Genomic DNA, 19781 nt, shown 5'->3' with positions numbered 1-19781 from the left:
GGATTAAACCAGGTCCAAACCAGGACTAAACCAGGTCTAAACCAGTTCTAAACCAGGACTAAACCAGGACTAAACCAGTTCTAAACCAGGACTAAACCAGGACTAAACCAGATCTAAACCAGATCTAAACCAGGACTGAACCAGGACTAAACCAGGACTAAACCAGGACTAAACCAGGACTAAACCAGGACATTAGCCTTATCTTGGACTGTGATGTGAGTCAGATCTACCGAAACACGTACAAGGACAAACTTGAACATGAGACACATCTTTTATAAAAATGAGCTCTAAGTTTGTGAAAACATTTCACTTTTAATAAACCTGAGAAAACAGATCATTTCAGATGAAACATGGAGGTCAACAGCAGTTTGTGATATTTTATTCAGGAATAAACTTTAGAAATAAACAAACTCTATTTAACTGGACCAGACCCAGGACTCAACCCAGACCCAGGACTAAACCCAGACCCAGGACTGAACCCAGACCCAGGACTGAACCCAGACCCAGGACTGGACCCAGACCCAGGACTCAACCCAGACCCAGGACTGGACCCAGACCCAGGACTCAACCCAGACCCAGGACTGAACCCAGACCCAGGACTGAACCCAGACCCAGGACTGGACCCAGACCCAGGACTGAACCCAGACCCAGGACTGGACCAGACCCAGGACTGGACCCAGACCCAGGACTGGACCAGACCCAGGACTGGACCCAGACCCAGGACTCAACCCAGACCCAGGACTGAACCCAGACCCAGGACTGGACCCAGACCCAGGACTGAACCCAGACCCAGGACTGGACCAGACCCAGGACTGGACCAGACCCAGGACTGGACCAGACCCAGGACTGGACCAGACCCAGGACTGGACCCAGACCCAGGACTGAACCAGACCCAGGACTGGACCCAGACCCAGGACTAAACCAGACCCAGGACTGGACCCAGACCCAGGACTCAACCCAGACCCAGGACTGGACCCAGACCCAGGACTAAACCAGACCCAGGACTCAACCCAGACCCAGGACTGGACCCAGACCCAGGACTGAACCCAGACCCAGGACTGGACCAGACCAAGGACTGGACCCAGACCCAGGACTGGACCAGACCCATGACTGGACCCAGACCCAGGACTGAACCAGACCCAGGACTGGACCCAGACCCAGGACTAAACCAGACCCAGGACTCAACCCAGACCAAGGACTGGACCCAGACCCAGGACTGAACCCAGACCCAAGACTGAACCAGACCCAGGACTAAACCCAGACCCAGGACTGAACCCAGACCCAGGACTGAACCCAGACCCAGGACTGGACCCAGACCCAGGACTCAACCCAGACCCAGGACTGAACCCAGACCCAGGACTGAACCCAGACCCAGGACTGGACCCAGACCCAGGACTGAACCCAGACCCAGGACTGGACCAGACCCAGGACTGGACCCAGACCCAGGACTGGACCAGACCCAGGACTGGACCCAGACCCAGGACTCAACCCAGACCCAGGACTGAACCCAGACCCAGGACTGGACCCAGACCCAGGACTGAACCCAGACCCAGGACTGGACCAGACCCAGGACTGAACCCAGACCCAGGACTGGACCCAGACCCAGGACTGAACCCAGACCCAGGACTGAACCCAGACCCAGGACTGGACCCAGACCCAGGACTGAACCCAGACCCAGGACTGGACCAGACCCAGGACTGAACCCAGACCCAGGACTGGACCCAGACCCAGGACTGAACCCAGACCCAGGACTGGACCCAGACCCAGGACTGGACCCAGACCCAGGACTGAACCCAGACCCAGGACTGAACCCAGACCCAGGACTGGACCCAGACCCAGGACTGGACCCAGACCCAGGACTAAACCAGACCCAGGACTGGACCCAGACCCAGGACTGAACCCAGACCCAGGACTGGACCAGACCAAGGACTGGACCCAGACCCAGGACTGGACCAGACCCATGACTGGACCCAGACCCAGGACTGAACCAGACCCAGGACTGGACCCAGACCCAGGACTAAACCAGACCCAGGACTCAACCCAGACCAAGGACTGGACCCAGACCCAGGACTGAACCCAGACCCAAGACTGAACCAGACCCAGGACTGAACCCAGACCCAGGACTGAACCCAGACCCAGGACTGAACCCAGACCCAAGACTGAACTAGACCCAGGACTGAACCCAAACCCCAGGATTGAACCCAGACCCAGGACTGGACCCAGACCCAGGACTGGACCAGACCCAGGACTGGACCAGACCCAGGACTGAACCTAGACCCAGGATTGAACCCAGACCCAGGACTGGACCAGACCCAGGACTGGACCAGACCCAGGACTGGACCAGACCCAGGACTGGACCAGACCCAGGACTGAACCCAGACCCAGGACTGAACCAGACCCAGGACTGAACCAGACCCAGGACTGGACCCAGACCCAGGACTAAACCAGACCCAGGACTCAACCCTTGACTCAACCCAGACCCAGGACTGGACCCAGACCCAGGACTGAACCCAGACCCAAGACTGAACCAGACCCAGGACTGAACCCAGACCCAGGACTAAACTAGACCCAGGACTGAACCAGACCCAGGACTGAACCAGACCCAGGACTGAACTAGACCCAGGACTGGACCAGACCCAGGACTGAACCCAAACCCCAGGATTGAACCCAGACCCAGGACTGGACCCAGACCCAGGACTGAACCAGACCCAGGACTGAACTAGACCCAGGACTGGACCAGACCCAGGACTGGACCAGACCCAGGACTGAACCCAGACCCAGGACTGGACCAGACCCAGGACTGGACCAGACCCAGGACTGAACCCAGACACAGGACTGAACCAGACCCAGGACTGAACCAGACCCAGGACTGAACCCAGACCCAGGACTGGACCAGACCCAGGACTGGACCAGACCCAGGACTGGACCAGACCCAGGACTGGACCCAGACCCAGGACTGGACCAGACCCAGGACTGAACCCAGACCCAGGACTGGACCAGACCCAGGACTGGACCAGACCCAGGACTGGACCAGACCCAGGACTGGACCAGACCCAGGACTGACTAACATGTCAAATCCATTCAAATACTTTCTTTCCTCATTGTATCTAACTGTGATTTATCTAACACAGATTTAGTTAAGATAAGATAAGCCTTTATTTGTCCACATAATGGGGAAATTCCAGTGTTGCAACACAAAGTAGGTACAGAAGTAAACAACAAAGAACAGATAAAAATCCTCTTATATTATTAATAAAAAGTAGAAGAAATAATATTAACAAAAGTAACTCTCTTTTTTACAGCAGTTATATGGACGGAGAATATTGCACCAATATGATTGACGTTATGTCAGAGTCTTGCACATGATAATGACAGTATTGCACATGAATATGACAGTATTGCACATGATTATGACAGTATTCCACATGAATATGACAGTATTGCACATGGTTATGACAGCATTGCACTTGATTATGACAGTATTGCACATGTTTATGACAGTATTGCACATGAATATGACAGTATTGCACATGATTATGACAGTATTGCACATGAATATGACAGTATTGCACATGATTATGACAGTATTCCACATGAATATGACAGTATTGCACATGGTTATGACAGCATTGCACTTGATTATGACAGTATTGCACATGATTATGACAGTATTGCACATGAATATGACAGTATTGCACATGATTATGACAGTATTGCACATGAATATGATAGTATTGCACATGAATATGACAGTATTGCACATGAACATGACAGATATGACAATATTACACATGATTATGACAGTATTGCACATGATTATGACAGTATTGTACATGATTATGACAGTATTGTACATGATTGTGACAGTATTGCACATGATTATGACAGTATTGTACATGAGTGTGACAGTATTGCACATGAATATGACAGTATTGCACATGAATATGACAGTATTGCACATGAATATGACATATATGACAGTATTGCACATGATTATGACAGTTTTGCACATGATTATGACAGTATTGCACATGAATATGACAGTATTGCACATGAATATGACAGTATTGCACATGATTATGACAGTATTGCACATGGGTATGTCAGTATTGCACTTGATTATGACAGTATTGCACATGATTATGACAGTATTGCACATGAATATGACAGTATTGCACATTGATATGACAGAAATGACAGTATTGCACATGAATATGACAGTATTGCACATGATTATGAAAGTATTGCACATGATTATGACAGTATTGTACATGATTGTGACAGTATTGCACATGAATATGACAGTATTGCACATGAATATGACAGTATTGCACATGAATATGACAGTATTGCACATGATTATGACAGTTTTGCACATGATTATGACAGTATTGCACATGAATATGACAGTATTGCACATGAATATGACAGTATTGCACATGATTATGACAGTATTGCACATGGGTATGTCAGTATTGCACATGAATATGACAGTATTGCACTTGATTTTGACAGTATTGCACATGATTATGACAGTATTGCACATGAATATGACAGTATTGCACATTGATATGACAGAAATGACAGTATTGCACATGAATATGACAGTATTGCACATGAATATGACAGTATTGCACATTGATATGACAGAAATGACAGTATTGCACATGAATATGACAGTATTGCACATGATTATGACAGTATTGCACATGAATATGACAGTATTGCACATGATTATGACAGTATTGCACATGAATATGACAGTATTGCACATGAATATGACAGTATTGCACATGAATATGACAGATATGACAGTATTGCACATGATTATGACAGTTTTGCACATGATTATGACAGTATTGCACATGAATATGACAGTATTGCATATGATTATGACATTATTTCACATGGGTATGTCAGTATTTCACATGAATATGATAGTATTGCACATGATTATGACAGTATTACACATGAATATGACAGTATTGCACATTATTATGACAGTATTGCACATGAATATGATAGTATTGCACATGAATATGACAGTATTGCACATGAACATGACAGATATGACAGTATTGCACATGATTATGACAGTATTGTACATGATTGTGACAGTATTGCACATGAATATGACAGTATTGCACATGAATATGACAGTATTGCACATGAATATGACAGTATTGCACATGATTATGACAGTTTTGCACATGATTATGACAGTATTGCACATGAATATGACAGTATTGCACATGAATATGACAGTATTGCACATGATTATGACAGTATTGCACATGGGTATGTCAGTATTGCACATGAATATGACAGTATTGCACTTGATTTTGACAGTATTGCACATGATTATGACAGTATTGCACATGAATATGACAGTATTGCACATTGATATGACAGAAATGACAGTATTGCACATGAATATGACAGTATTGCACATGAATATGACAGTATTGCACATTGATATGACAGAAATGACAGTATTGCACATGAATATGACAGTATTGCACATGATTATGACAGTATTGCACATGAATATGACAGTATTGCACATGATTATGACAGTATTGCACATGAATATGACAGTATTGCACATGAATATGACAGTATTGCACATGAATATGACAGATATGACAGTATTGCACATGATTATGACAGTTTTGCACATGATTATGACAGTATTGCACATGAATATGACAGTATTGCATATGATTATGACATTATTTCACATGGGTATGTCAGTATTTCACATGAATATGATAGTATTGCACATGATTATGACAGTATTACACATGAATATGACAGTATTGCACATTATTATGACAGTATTGCACATGATTATGACAGTATTGCACATGAATATGATAGTATTGCACATGATTATGACAGTATTACACATGAATATGACAGTATTGCACATTATTATGACAGTATTGCACATGATTATGACAGTATTGCACATGATTATGACAGTATTGCACTTGATTATGACAGTATTGCACTTGATTATGACAGTATTGCACATGATTATGACAGTTTGACATGGTCTATAAGAGATCTTCTACTGAGAGTGTTTTTCAGACTTCCTATAAGTGATCTGTTCTTTTCTTCTGTGTCTACCTCTGAATCTACCTGCGTTGCATCAATGAAATTTCCCCATGTGGGACAATAAAGGAATATCTTATCTTATCTTATCTTAGTATTGCACTTGATTATGACAGTATTGCACATGAATATGACAGTATTGCACATGATTATGACAGTATTGCACATGATTATGACAGTATTGTACATGATTGTGACAGTATTGCACATGAATATGACAGTATTGCACATGAATATGACAGTATTGCACATGATTATGACAGTATTGCACATGAATATGATAGTATTGCACATGATTATGACAGTATTACACATGAATATGACAGTATTGCACATTATTATGACAGTATTGCACATGATTATGACAGTATTGCACTTGATTATGACAGTATTGCACATGATTATGACAGTATTGCACTTGATTATGACAGTATTGCACATGATTATGACAGTATTGCACATGATTATGACAGTATTGCACTTGATTATGACAGTATTGCACATGATTATGACAGTATTGCACATGATTATGACAGTTTGACATGGTCTATAAGAGATCTTCTACTGAGAGTGTTTTTCAGACTTCCTATAAGTGATCTGTTCTTTTCTTCTGTGTCTACCTCTGTATCTACCTGCGTTGCATCAATGAAATTTCCCCATGTGGGACAATAAAGGAATATCTTATCTTATCTTATCTTAGTATTGCACTTGATTATGACAGTATTGCACATGAATATGACAGTATTGCACATGATTATGACAGTATTGCACATGATTATGACAGTATTGTACATGATTGTGACAGTATTGCACATGAATATGACAGTATTGCACATGAATATGACAGTATTGCACATGAATATGACAGTATTGCACATGATTATGACAGTTTTGCACATGATTATGACAGTATTGCACATGAATATGACAGTATTGCACATGAATATGACAGTATTGCACATGATTATGACAGTATTGCACATGGGTATGTCAGTATTGCACATGAATATGACAGTATTGCACTTGATTATGACAGTATTGCACATGATTATGACATATATGATATTTATTTTACACAGTTTTATTTAACGCTGATTTATTTAAAACTGATTTGATCAACACAGATTTATTGAACACAGTTTGATCTCGGCTCTTGCGGCTGAACATCCAGATCTTTGTTCCATTTACTGCACAATGTCACTGAGCAGCTTCATCAGGGACATTACAGCGTTAAACTGTCCATAAAGTGTCTTTGTCACGTGCACAGAGTCATTGTTCAGTCTTTGTTTGTCACGTGCACAGAGTCATTGTTCAGTCTTTGTTTGTCACGTGCACAGAGTCATTGTTTAGTCTTTGTTTGTCACATGCACAGAGTCATTGTTTAGTCTTTATCTGTCACGTGCACAGAGTCATTGTTAAGTCTTTGTTTGTCACGTGCACAGAGTCATTGTTTAGTCTTTGTTTCTCACGTGCACAGAGTCATTGTTTAGTCTTTGTTTCTCACGTGCACAGAGTCATTGTTTGTCAGGGGCCGTGCACAGTGTCATTGTTTGTCAGGGGCCGTACTCAGAGTCATTGTTTGTCAGGGGCCGTGCTCAGAGTCATTGTTTGTCAGGGGCCACGCACAGAGTCATTGTTTGTCAGGGGCCGTGCACAGAGTCATTGTTTGTCAGGGGCCGTGCTCAGAGTCATTGTTTGTCAGGGGCCACGCACAGAGTCATTGTTTGTCAGGGGCCGTGCACAGAGTCATTGTTTGTCAGGGGCCGTGCTCAGAGTCATTGTTTGTCAGGGGCCGTGCTCAGAGTCATTGTTTGTCAGGGGCCGCGCACAGAGTCATTGTTTGTCAGGGGCCGAGCACAGAGTCATTGTTTGTCAGGGGCCGTGCTCAGAGTCATTGTTTGTCAGGGGCCGCGCACAGAGTCATTGTTTGTCAGGGGACGAGCACAGAGTCATTGTTTGTCAGGGGCCGTGCACAGAGTCATTGTTTGTCAGGGGCCGTGCACAGAGTCATTGTTTGTCAGGGGCCGTGCACAGAGTCATTGTTTGTCAGGGGCCGTGCTCAGAGTCATTGTTTGTCAGGGGCCGTGCTCAGAGTCATTGTTTGTCAGGGGCCGTGCTCAGAGTCATTGTTTGTCAGGGGCCGTGCACAGAGTCATTGTTTGTCAGGGGCCGTGCTCAGAGTCATTGTTTGTCAGGGGCCGTGCTCAGAGTCATTGTTTGTCAGGGGCCGTGCACAGAGTCATTGTTTGTCAGGGGCCGTGCACAGAGTCATTGTTTACAGTAAAACACAAAAGTATTTCATGATTTCCCTGAAAATGAGTTTAATTCATTCACTGTAAAAAATACCATCGAACTCTTCTTCAGATTAAACCAGGATTAAACTGAATAAAACAGGATTAAATCAGATTTGTTCTGTTTCACCATGAGAGCTTTTAGGCTCTCGGCGTCGGTGGTTGGGGCCCCGGCTCCTGCTCCTTCGAAAGGCCCTTCTAACTTAGTAACAGCCGTTTCCTTGGCGACTGCTCCTCATTAAATGGACCAAACTCCAGATGTTTCGATCAGTTCAGGGAATTTGAGTGTTTGTTTTGCTCAATAATCTCACAAGGGCTAAACCAGGACCAAACCAGGACTAAACCAGGACTTAACCAGGACTTAACCAGGACTAAACCAGGGCTAAACCAGGACCAAACCAGGACTAAACCAGGACTTAACCAGGACTTAACCAGGACTTAACCAGGACTAAACCAGGACTTAACCAGGACTTAACCAGGACTTAACCAGGACTAAACCAGGACTAAACCAGGACTTAACCAGGACTTAACCAGGACTTAACCAGGACTTAACCAGGACTTAACCAGGGCTAAACCAGGGCTAAACCAGGACCAAACCAGGACTAAACCAGGACTTAACCAGGACTTAACCAGGACTTAACCAGGACTTAACCAGGACTAAACCAGGACCAAACCAGGACTAAACCAGGACTTAACCAGGACTAAACCAGGACTAAACCAGGACTTAACCAGGACTTAACCAGGACTTAACCAGGACTTAACCAGGACTTAACCAGGGCTAAACCAGGGCCAAACCAGGACTAAACCAGGACTTAACCAGGACTTAACCAGGGCTAAACCAGGGCTAAACCAGGGCTAAACCAGGACCAAACCAGGACTAAACCAGGACCAAACCAGGACCAAACCAGGACCTAACCAGGACTTAACCAGGACTAAACCAGGACTTAACCAGGACTTAACCAGGACTTAACCAGGGCTAAACCAGGGCTAAACCAAGACTAAACCAGGACTAAACCAGGACTAAACCAGGACTAAACCATGGCTAAACCAGGACTTAACCATGGCTAAACCAGGGCTAATCCAGGGCTAAACCAGGGCTAAACCAGGGCTAAACCAAGACTAAACCAGGACTAAACCATGGCTAAACCAGGGCTAAACCAGGGCTGAACCAAGACTAAACCAGGGCTAAACCAGGGCTAAACCAGGGCTAAACCAGGTCTAAACCAGGGCTAAACCAGGACTAAACCAGGAATAAACCAGGACTAAACCAGGGCTAATCCAGGGCTAAACCAGGGCTAAACCAAGACTAAACCAAGACTAAACCAGGACTAAACCAGGACTAAACCAGGGCTAAACCAGGGCTAAACCAGGGCTAAACCAGGACTAAACCATGGCTAAACCAGGACTTAACCATGGCTAAACCAGGGCTAATCCAGGGCTAAACCAGGGCTAAACCAAGACTAAACCAGGACTAAACCATGGCTAAACCAGGGCTAAACCAGGGCTGAACCAAGACTAAACCAGGGCTAAACCAGGGCTAAACCAGGGCTAAACCAGGGCTAAACCAGGTCTAAACCAGGGCTAAACCAGGACTAAATCAGGACTAAACCAGGACTAAACCAGGAATAAACCAGGACTAAACCAGGGCTAATCCAGGGCTAAACCAGGGCTAAACCAAGACTAAACCAGGACTAAACCATGGCTAAACCAGGGCTAAACCAGGGCTAAACCAGGGCTAAACCAAGACTAAACCAGGGCTAAACCAGGGCTAAACCAGGACTAAAACGGGACTAAACCAGGGCTAAACCAGGGCTAAAACAGGACAAAACCAGGTCAAAACCATTTCCCTCCAGTTTCAGACTTTTACATCTTCATGTGGACAAACACCGACATCATTCAAATACATCGTTGAAATACATAGCTCAAACCCATCGTTCAAATACACGGCCTTAAACTTGACAGAGCAGTAAAACCCATCGTTTTGGCGGCGGGTCAGAAAAACTAAAGAGAATCACGGCAGAAGCAGCGCCTGCATTAAACATGAGCCTCAACAGAGTGATGTAGAGCTATAACAGAGAGGAGGAGGAGGAAGAGGAGGAGGAGGAAGAGGAGGAGGAGGAGGCAGAGGAGGAGGAGGAAGAGGAGGAGGAGGAGGCAGAGGAGGAGGAGGAGGAGGCAGAGGAGGAGGAGGAAGAGGAGGAGGAGGCAGAGGAGGAGGAGGCAGAGGAGGAGGAGGAGGAGGCAGAGGAGGAGGAGGAGGAGAGCAGAGGAGGAGGAGGAAGAGGAGGAGGAGGCAGAGGAGGAGGAGGCAGAGGAGGAGGAGGAGGAGGCAGAGGAGGAGGAGGCAGAGGAGGAGGAGGAAGAGGAGGAGGAGGCAGAGGAGGAGGAGGCGGAGGAGGAGGAGGCAGAGGAGGAGGAGGAAGAGGAGGAGGAGGAGGAGGCGGAGGAGGAGGCAGAGGAGGAGGAAGAGGAGGAGGAGGAGGAGGCGGAGGAGGAGGAAGAGGATAAGGAGGAGGAGGAGGAAGAGGAGGAGGCAGAGGAAGAGGAGGAGGAGGAGGAGGAGGAGGAGGCAGAGGAGGAGGAGGAGGAGGAGGAGGAGGAGGCAGAGGAGGAGGAGGAGGAGGCGGAGGAGGAGGCGGAGGAGGAGGAGGAGGAGGCAGAGGAGGAGGAGGAGGAGGAAGCAGAGGAGGAGGAGGAGGCAGAGGAGGAGGAGGAGGAGGAAGAGGAGGAGGAGGAGGAGGAGGCAGAGGAGGAGGAGGAGGAGGCGGAGGAGGAGGCGGAGGAGGAGGAGGAGGAGGCAGAGGAGGAGGAGGAGGAGGAAGCAGAGGAGGAGGAGGAGGCAGAGGAGGAGGAGGAGGAGGAAGAGGAGGAGGAGGAGGAGGAGGCAGAGGAGGAGGAGGAGGAGGAGGCAGAGGAGGAGGAGGAGGCAGAGGAGGAGGAGGAGGCAGAGGAGGAGGAGGAAGAGGAGGAGGAGGCAGAGGAGGAGGAGGAGGAGGAGGCAGAGGAGGAGGAGGAGGAAGAGGAGGAGGAGGAGGAGGCAGAGGAGGAGGAGGAAGAGGAGGAGGAGGAGGCAGAGGAGGAGGAGGAAGAGGAGGAGGAGGAGGAGGCAGAGGAGGAGGAGGAAGAGGAGGAGGAGGAGGCAGAGGAGGAGGAGGAGGAGGAGGAGGAAGAGGAAGAAGGAGGAGGAGGAGGAAGAGGGGGAGGGGGAGGAGGAGGAGGAGGCAGAGGAGGAGGAAGAGGAGGAAGAGGAGGAGGAGGAGCAGGAAGAGGAAGAGGAGGAAGAGGAGGAGGAGGAGCAGAGGAGGAGGAGGAGGCAGAGGAGGAGGAGGAAGAGGAGGAAGAGGAGGAGGAGGAGGCAGAGGAGGAGGAGGAGGAGGAGGAGGAAGAGGAAGAAGGAGGAGGAGGAGGAAGAGGGGGAGGGGGAGGAGGAAGAGGAAGAGGAGGAAGAGGAGGAGGAGGAGGCAGAGGAGGAGGAGGAGGCAGAGGAGGAGGAGGAAGAGGAGGAGGAAGAGGAAGAGGGGGAGGGGGAGGGGGAGGAGGAAGAGGAAGAGGAGGAAGAGGAGGAGGAGGAGGCAGAGGAGGAGGAGGAAGAGGAGGAGGAGGGGGAGGAGGAGGAGGAAGAGGAGGGGGAAGAGGAGGCAGAGGAGGAGGAGGAGGAGGAGGAGGAAGAAGAGGAAGAGGAGGAAGAAGAGGAAGAGGAGGAGCGGCTGTCGACTGTAGCCTCTGTCTGCGCTGACGGACAGAGCAGAGATCACCATGACGACGACGTGATGCAGAACTCAAGAACGTGTCGTCGAGCTAAGGGATCATCTCAAAATGGGTTGAAGCTGAAACGACGTAATATTTTCCGTCTCTCTCTCGCCCCTCCCCCTCATGTTCTTGCCCCTCCCCCTCATGTTCTTGCCCCTCCCCCCTCATGTTCTTGCCCCTCCCCCTCATGTTCTTGCCCCTCCCCCTCATGTTCTGTTCCCTCCCCCTCATGTTCTTGCCCCTCCCCCTCATGTTCTGTTCCCTCCCCCTCATGTTCTTGCCCCTCCCCCTCATGTTCTTGCCCCTCCCCCTCATGTTCTGTTCCCTCCCCCTCATGTTCTTGCCCCTCCCCCTCATGTTCTGTTCCCTCCCCCTCATGTTCTTGCCCCTCCCCCTCATGTTCTTGCCCCTCCCCCTCATGTTCTGTTCCCTCCCCCTCATGTTCTTGCCCCCTCCCCCTCATGTTCTGGCCCCTCCCCCTCATGTTCTGGCCCCTCCCCCTCATGTTCTGGCCCCTCCCTCATGTCTGTCTTCACATCACATGTTACGCGTTGATAAAACGATAGTAGCTTGATAGACCTGTTCACCTCTAGTGAACATCCCTGAACATCCTTTGGTATGTTTATATTTAGAAGTTATGAACTCTCCAAATATTAGAAAAAAGCTTCAGTTGTAGTCATCTGGACTCAGTTTGAAAAATAGACGTTTCGACTCTCATCCAAGAGTCATTGTCAATAAAAGAATTTAGATCGAGAACTCCGATATTAATACTGTTCTGTGGTAAGACCCGCCCATTGGGAGGAGCCTTCCTGAAGTAGAAAGAGTTGTTTGTTTCAACAGAAACTCCCCCCTTGTATCTACCGAGACTATTCAGAATCTTAATGGGCTATTAGAATCCTCTTTGTCTTTGTGAGACCCTGGCTCAACCACCCTGAGTACCTGATTAGCATCTGACTGTCCTCTACCTTTCCAGGGGTTCAGAATCCCATTATAAATAACAGGAAGATTGAATCTTAGCCCTCCATTTCTGTTTAAAGAAGGTCTTTCTTTTTTAACAAAAATAGCTTCCTTGACTCCTCTTTCAAACCATCTTTTCTCCTGCTTAAAACCTTCACCTCACCGTCTTCAAACGAGTGATTAGAGGCTTCAAGATGGAGATGCACGGCACTCTGAGGTCCTGAACTTGTATTTCTTCTGTGCTGATAAAGCCTCTTGTGTAGAGGCTGTTTAGTCTCACCTATGTAACGTTCTTTACAACTTTCTTCACTGCATTGGATCGAATAAACTACATTGCTCTCTTATTCGATCCAATGCAGTGAAGAAAGCTGTAAAGAACGTTACATAGGTGAGACTAAACAGCCTCTACACAAGAGGCTTTATCAGCACAGAAGAAATACTAGTTCAGGACCTCAGAGCGCCGTGCATCTCCATCTTGAAGCCTCTAATCACTTGTTTGAAGACGGTGAGGTGAAGGTTTTAAGCAGGAGAAAAGATGGTTTGAAAGAGGAGTCAAGGAAGCTATTTTTGTTAAAAAAGAAAGACCTTCTTTAAACAGAAATGGAGGGCTTAGGTTTCATCTTCCTGTTATTTATAATGGGTTACTGAACCCCTGGAAAGGTAGAGGACAGTCAGATGCTAATCAGGTACTCAGGGTGGTTGAGCCAGGGTCTCACAAAGACAAAGAGGACTCTAATAGCCCATTAAGATTCTGAATAGGCTCGGTAGATACAAGGGGGAGTTTCTGTTGAAACAAACAACTCTTTCTACTTCAGGAAGGCTCCTCCCAATGGGCGGGTCTTACCACAGAACAGTATTAATATCGGAGTTCTCGATCTAAATTCTTTTATTGACAATGACTCTTGGATGAGAGTCGAAACGTCTATTTTTTCAAACTGAGTCCAGATGACTACAACTGAAGCTTTTTCTACTATGGAACACGCCTGGACGAATGAGGGATTACACCGACTCTCCAAATAATGTCACCTGTCGCACATGTTTGTTTACTCAATCCACATGGTCCAGGGGCCCTAGGGGCCCTAGGGGCCCTACGGCACATCCCATTCAACCCAAACTGTGAGATGACCACATTGAGATGATAAGAGGATAAGAGAGTGAGAAACTAATGTTTCTTGTCATTGTCACTTGCCTGAGTTTAGACTTTAGACATGTCAGAGTGACAGGAGCAGGACACGCCCTTTTGTCTCAGTGAGAATCTCACGTCTTCTGTGATTGGCCGAAACCTCATGCGGGTTTGTTTTGTTTCCTTCTTCCGGTCAGTGCGTTGCACGTCACTAGAGCCAAATCTCTTGATCATTTTCTGCAGCAAAAAAGCTTTTCCAACTTTTGCGCTCCCTGTAGCACCCGCGCACTCACCCGCCCCGCTCCTCGCACGCACCCTCGTACTGCGCGCACGCACTCGCCGCCTAATGTCGGCCTAATGCTCGTTGCAGTTTTTTAGCATTTCAAAACAATGACACCATGTATTGAAGCTTCAAAGCAACAAAAAGACGAAATGTAGGTTCACCCCCCCAGACGAAAAATATTAAGTCTTTTCAGCTTCAACCCATTTTGAGATGATCCCTAAGAGTTATCAGAGTAATCAGAGTAATCAGAGTAATCAGAGTTATCAGAGTTATCAGAGTAATCAGAGTAATCAGAGTAATCAGAGTAATCAGAGTTATCAGAGTTATCAGAGTTATCAGAGTAATCAGAGTAATCAGAGTAATCAGAGTTATCAGAGTTATCAGAGTTATCAGAGTTATCAGAGTAATCAGAGTAATCAGAGTTATCAGAGTTATCAGAGTTATCAGAGTTATCAGAGTAATCAGAGTAATCAGAGTAATCAGAGTTATCAGAGTTATCAGAGTAATCAGAGTAATCAGAGTAATCAGAGTTATCAGAGTTATCAGAGTAATCAGAGTAATCAGAGTAATCAGAGTTATCAGAGTTATCAGAGTAATCAGAGTAATCAGAGTAATCAGAGTAATCAGAGTTATCAGAGTTATCAGAGTTATCAGAGTTATCAGAGTAATCAGAGTAATCAGAGTTATCAGAGTTATCAGAGTAATCAGAGTAATCAGAGTAATCAGAGTAATCAGAGTTATCAGAGTTATCAGAGTTATCAGAGTAATCAGAGTAATCAGAGTAATCAGAGTAATCAGAGTAATCAGAGTAATCAGAGTAATCAGAGTAATCAGAGTAATCAGAGTTATCAGAGTAATCAGAGTAATCAGAGTAATCAGAGTAATCAGAGTTATCAGAGTTATCAGAGTAATCAGAGTAATCAGAGTTATCAGAGTTATCAGAGTTATCAGAGTTATCAGAGTTATCAGAGTTATCAGAGTAATCAGAGTAATCAGAGTAATCAGATTAACCTTGTGTTGAGGATAAGGTGGCGACAGAGGAAGAAGAGGAGGAAGAAGAAGAGTGTGTGGTTTCACGGCCGCATCAAGATTGAGGATTGCTGCTGCTGGTGGTGGTGGAGTGGTTGAGGCACAGGCACATATGCCCGGCCGCAGTGTAAGAAAGAGACCGATATAAAACGTGACACAGACTTTAGAATAATACTTATAACGATCAGTTCTCCGCCTTATGGCCCTGATTTAGAAGGTACTGCACCTTTAAGAACCTGTGCTCCATAAACATTGTTCCCTCATAAAAAAAACGTACCTGGACTTATATTTAGCTTCATTCGCGATAGTTTGATGAATACAGTTTAGAAGTTCTAAATCTTCCCGATGTGCAACGTCGTATTCGGTCTATGAAGTGTCTTCTGCATTTTAACGTCCGTGAATCTTCTCCAGACTCTTTCTGAACGCCATCGTTTATCTTTCCCTCTGCAGCCACTAGATGGTGCACAATGTCAAGTCCTGGCGTAGGAAACGTCTGCGTGACATAGAATTATTAGATTTTTTTTTTAGCTCTAAAGCATCAGGCGTCAGATATTCTAGTGAAGTCTAAAGTCCAAAAACACTACAAATAATGCAGAATAGTTGTCCTTTAAAGGCCAATAACAGAATAAAGCAGATATTTGTCCTTTAAAGGCCAATAACAACAGAATAAAGCAGATATGTGTCCTTTAATGTTCAATAACAACAGAATAAAGCAGATATTTGTCCTTTAATGTTCAATAACAACAGAATAAAGCAGATATTTGTCCTTTGAAGGCCAATAACAACAGAATAAAGCAGATATTTGTCCTTTAATGTTCAATAACAACAGAATAAAGCAGATATTTGTCCTTTAATGTTCAATAACAGAATAAAGCAGATATATGTGTCCTTTAAAGTCTAATAACAACAGAATAAAGCAGATATGTGTCTTTAATTTTCAATAACAACAGAATAAAGCAGATATTTGTCCTCTAAAGGCCAATAACAACAGAATAAAGCAGATATGTGTCCTTTAAAGGCCAATAACAACAGAATAAAGCAGACATTTGTCCTTTAATGTTCAATAACAACAGAATAAAGCAGATATTTGTCCTTTAATGTTCAATAACAACAGAATAAAGCAGATATGTGCCCTTTAAAGGCCAATAACAGCAGAATAAAGCAGATATGTGTCTTTAATGTTCAATAACAACAGAATAAAGCAGATATGTGTCCTTTAATGTTCAATAACAACAGAATAAAGCAGATATGTGTCCTTTAATGTTCAATAACAACAGAATAAAGCAGATATTTGTCCTTTAATGTTCAATAACAACAGAATAAAGCAGATATTTGTCTTTAATGTTCAATAACAACAGAATAAAGCAGATATTTGTCTTTAATGTTCAATAACAACAGAATAAAGCAGATATGTGTCCTTTAATGTTCAATAACAACAGAATAAAGCAGATATGTGTCCTTTAATGTTCAATAACAACAGAATAAAGCAGATATTTGTCCTTTAAAGTCCAATAACAGAATAAAGCAGATATGTGTCCTTTAAAGGCCAATAACAACAGAATAAAGCAGATTTGTGTCCTTTAAAGGCCCACAGCAGGCCGTCTGTTGCCGTGACGCCGACAGCAGTCTCTCCTCCCCCTTGTCCCTTCGACTGATGCGGCCCCAGACTGAACCTTCGCTCAGATAACATCAGCCGACAGGATGCAGCCTCCACGCTGGCACGGCAGCCGCTCAGATCGTATCGCTCGGCAGGACACAGATGGCTGCTATCTGAGAAGCGCACCTGTGCCGCCCGGTCGCCGCGGCGACGCTCACTCCTGATCTGGAGAGAGTTTACAGTCCTGCCACCGTCCTTCAAACTGAGCGGCGTCTGCTGCGGAAGAGCGCGCGCCGGGATAATGAGGGCGGATTGCGGCGCGCCTGTTCGAACGTGGCGCAGAAGGACGGGGGCCATTTGTCTCCTCGTTTGTAGCGTCTGTAGGGACACGAAAGTGTGGCGGTGGTTTTTCCAAAAGTGGCGGGACTCAAACGTGCCGAGGTTTAAGAGCGATAAGACACAAACTGAAGCTGGACGATGTAAAAAGCGACGTGTTTTTGCCACGTTTATTCGTCTTGAGCTCGGATGAAACGCAGCGACAAACGAAAGCCGAGCGTGGTCGATACGAGCGTGGTCGATACGAGCGTGGTCGATACGAGCGTGGTCGATACGATCGTGGTCGATACGAGCGTGGTCGATACGAGCGTGGTCGATATGAGCGTGGTCGATACGAGCGTGGTCGATATGAGCGTGGTCGATACGATCGTGGTCGATACGATCGTGGTCGATACGGAGGAGACGAGCGGTTTTGTTTGGAGAGAAAAGGAAAGGAAACGATGAAACGTGTGTGAGATGAACCTGCTCGTGAAGGCCACAGGACGCCCACACATTCCCCTCAGGCAGGAGGCCACTCCCCTCAGGCAGGAGACCACTCCCCTCAGGCAGGAGACCACTCCCCTCAGGCAGGAGGCCACTCCCCTCAGGCAGGAGACCACTCCCCTCAGGCAGGAGGCCACTCCCCTCAGGCAGGAGGCCACTCCCCTCAGGCAGGAGACCACTCCCCTCAGGCAGGAGGCCACTCCCCTCAGGCAGGAGACCACTCCCCTCAGGCAGGAGGCCACTCCCCTCAGGCAGGAGACCACTCCCCTCAGGCAGGAGGCCACTCCCCTCAGGCAGGAGACCACTCCCCTCAGGCAGGAGGCCACTCCCCTCAGGCAGGAGACCACTCCCCTCAGGCAGGAGGCCACTCCCCTCAGGCAGGAGGCCACTCCCCTCAGGCAGGAGACCACTCCCCTCAGGCAGGAGACCACTCCCCTCAGGCAGGAGACCACTCCCCTCAGGCAATAGGCCACTCCCCTCTGGACCAGAACCTTCCGTCACAAGAACAGTTTCTTTCCCTCTGCAGTTGGACTCATGAACACTCTAAGCACCTGTCACTCACTGTCACTTCTTATTACACTACTTACATTTATATTGTATTATGTACAGATCAGGCCATTTTGTATTCATTGTTGAATGTTTTGTTTTTTGTGTTGCATGAATCACCAGGACAAGTTCCTGTGTCTGTGAATTATGTTCATTGACAATTGGCAATAAACCTTAATAATAAGAAAACAAATATTCAATAAATCTGCTCAAAAGTCACAGTTAGTTACATAGTAGTGGTTGTTCTAGGGGTGGTGGTGGTTGTTATGGTGATGGTTGTGGTTGTTATGGTGATGGTTGTTGTGGTGGTGGTTGTGGTGATGGACTCTGACCCTCATCGTCCCGTGTGTCCAGGCCGCAGACGCCCCTCAGCTGCAGTCGGTCCCTCTGGCGTGGGTGAAGGAGGGCGGGATGGTGCGCCTGGAGAAGAAACACCTCCAGACCCAGTTTAAAGGGGTCCTCTCCGCCGACACGGTCTACACCATCCTGCCAGCGCCGGGACGTCCCAGACACGGTAACGACTGTAACTCTTAACCACGCCTTTGTCCACGCACTGGAGACTAGTGCTCACCTCAGCCTACAGGATTTATGATTGTATTGTGTTTGTATTATTATTCATTTCATTTTATTTATTTTATTTTATTTTATTTTATTTATTTTATTTATTTTATTTATTTTATTTATTTTATTTATTTTATTTATTTTATTTATTTTATTTATTTTATTTATTATGTTTTATAGGCAGAAGCTTATGGTTTTTGTGCCAACTATAAAATGGTGTTGTTTAGTCTGATGCCTGTAGTTGACCCTTCGTCTCGTCTTGGCCCCGCCCCGTAGGTGACGTGGTTCTGGTTTCCATGGCAGCAGACTCGCCCTCAGACTCGGCTACACCCCCGGACAGCGGCTTCACCTCCACCTTCTCCTTCACGCAGCAGGACGTCAACGACGGGACGGTGTGGTACAGGCACCGCGGGGTCGACAGCGCCGCCGACTCCTTCCAGTTCCAGGTAAAAGCACTCGGGCTTCACAGCGTCCGGGTAAAAGCACTCTGGCCTCACAGCGTCCGGGTAAAAGCACTCGGGCTTCACAGCGTCCGGGTAAAAGCACTCTGGCCTCACAGCGTCCGGGTAAAAGCACTCTGGCCTCACAGCGTCCGGGTAAAAGCACTCGGGCTTCACAGCGTCCGGGTAAAAGCACTCGGGCCTCACAGCGTCCGGGTAAAAGCACTCGGGCCTCACAGCGTCCGGGTAAAAGCACTCGGGCCTCACA

At 46.8% G+C, this 19781-nt stretch overlaps 1 protein-coding gene across 1 annotated transcript in view; it reads left to right on the top strand.

Annotated features, from left to right (window-relative positions):
- The window catches only part of fras1 (Fraser extracellular matrix complex subunit 1), a gene marked incomplete at its 5' end in the record, with an annotated part of 267524 nt that overhangs the window by 128616 nt on the left and 119127 nt on the right, over positions 1-19781 (top strand). Inside the window, 2 exons of the mRNA XM_072432991.1 lie at positions 18867-19026; positions 19350-19519. Of these exons, the coding sequence (XP_072289092.1) occupies positions 18867-19026; positions 19350-19519 (330 nt within the window). The remainder of the gene's footprint in view (positions 1-18866; positions 19027-19349; positions 19520-19781) is intronic.

This window comes from Eucyclogobius newberryi, unplaced genomic scaffold (genome assembly GCF_026437365.1).
Source record: "Eucyclogobius newberryi isolate DKJ021-1_F unplaced genomic scaffold, fEucNew1.0.hap1 SCAF_6, whole genome shotgun sequence".
NCBI lineage: Eukaryota > Metazoa > Chordata > Actinopteri > Gobiiformes > Gobiidae > Eucyclogobius > Eucyclogobius newberryi.
This window is presented reverse-complemented; position numbering and strand designations above follow the sequence as displayed.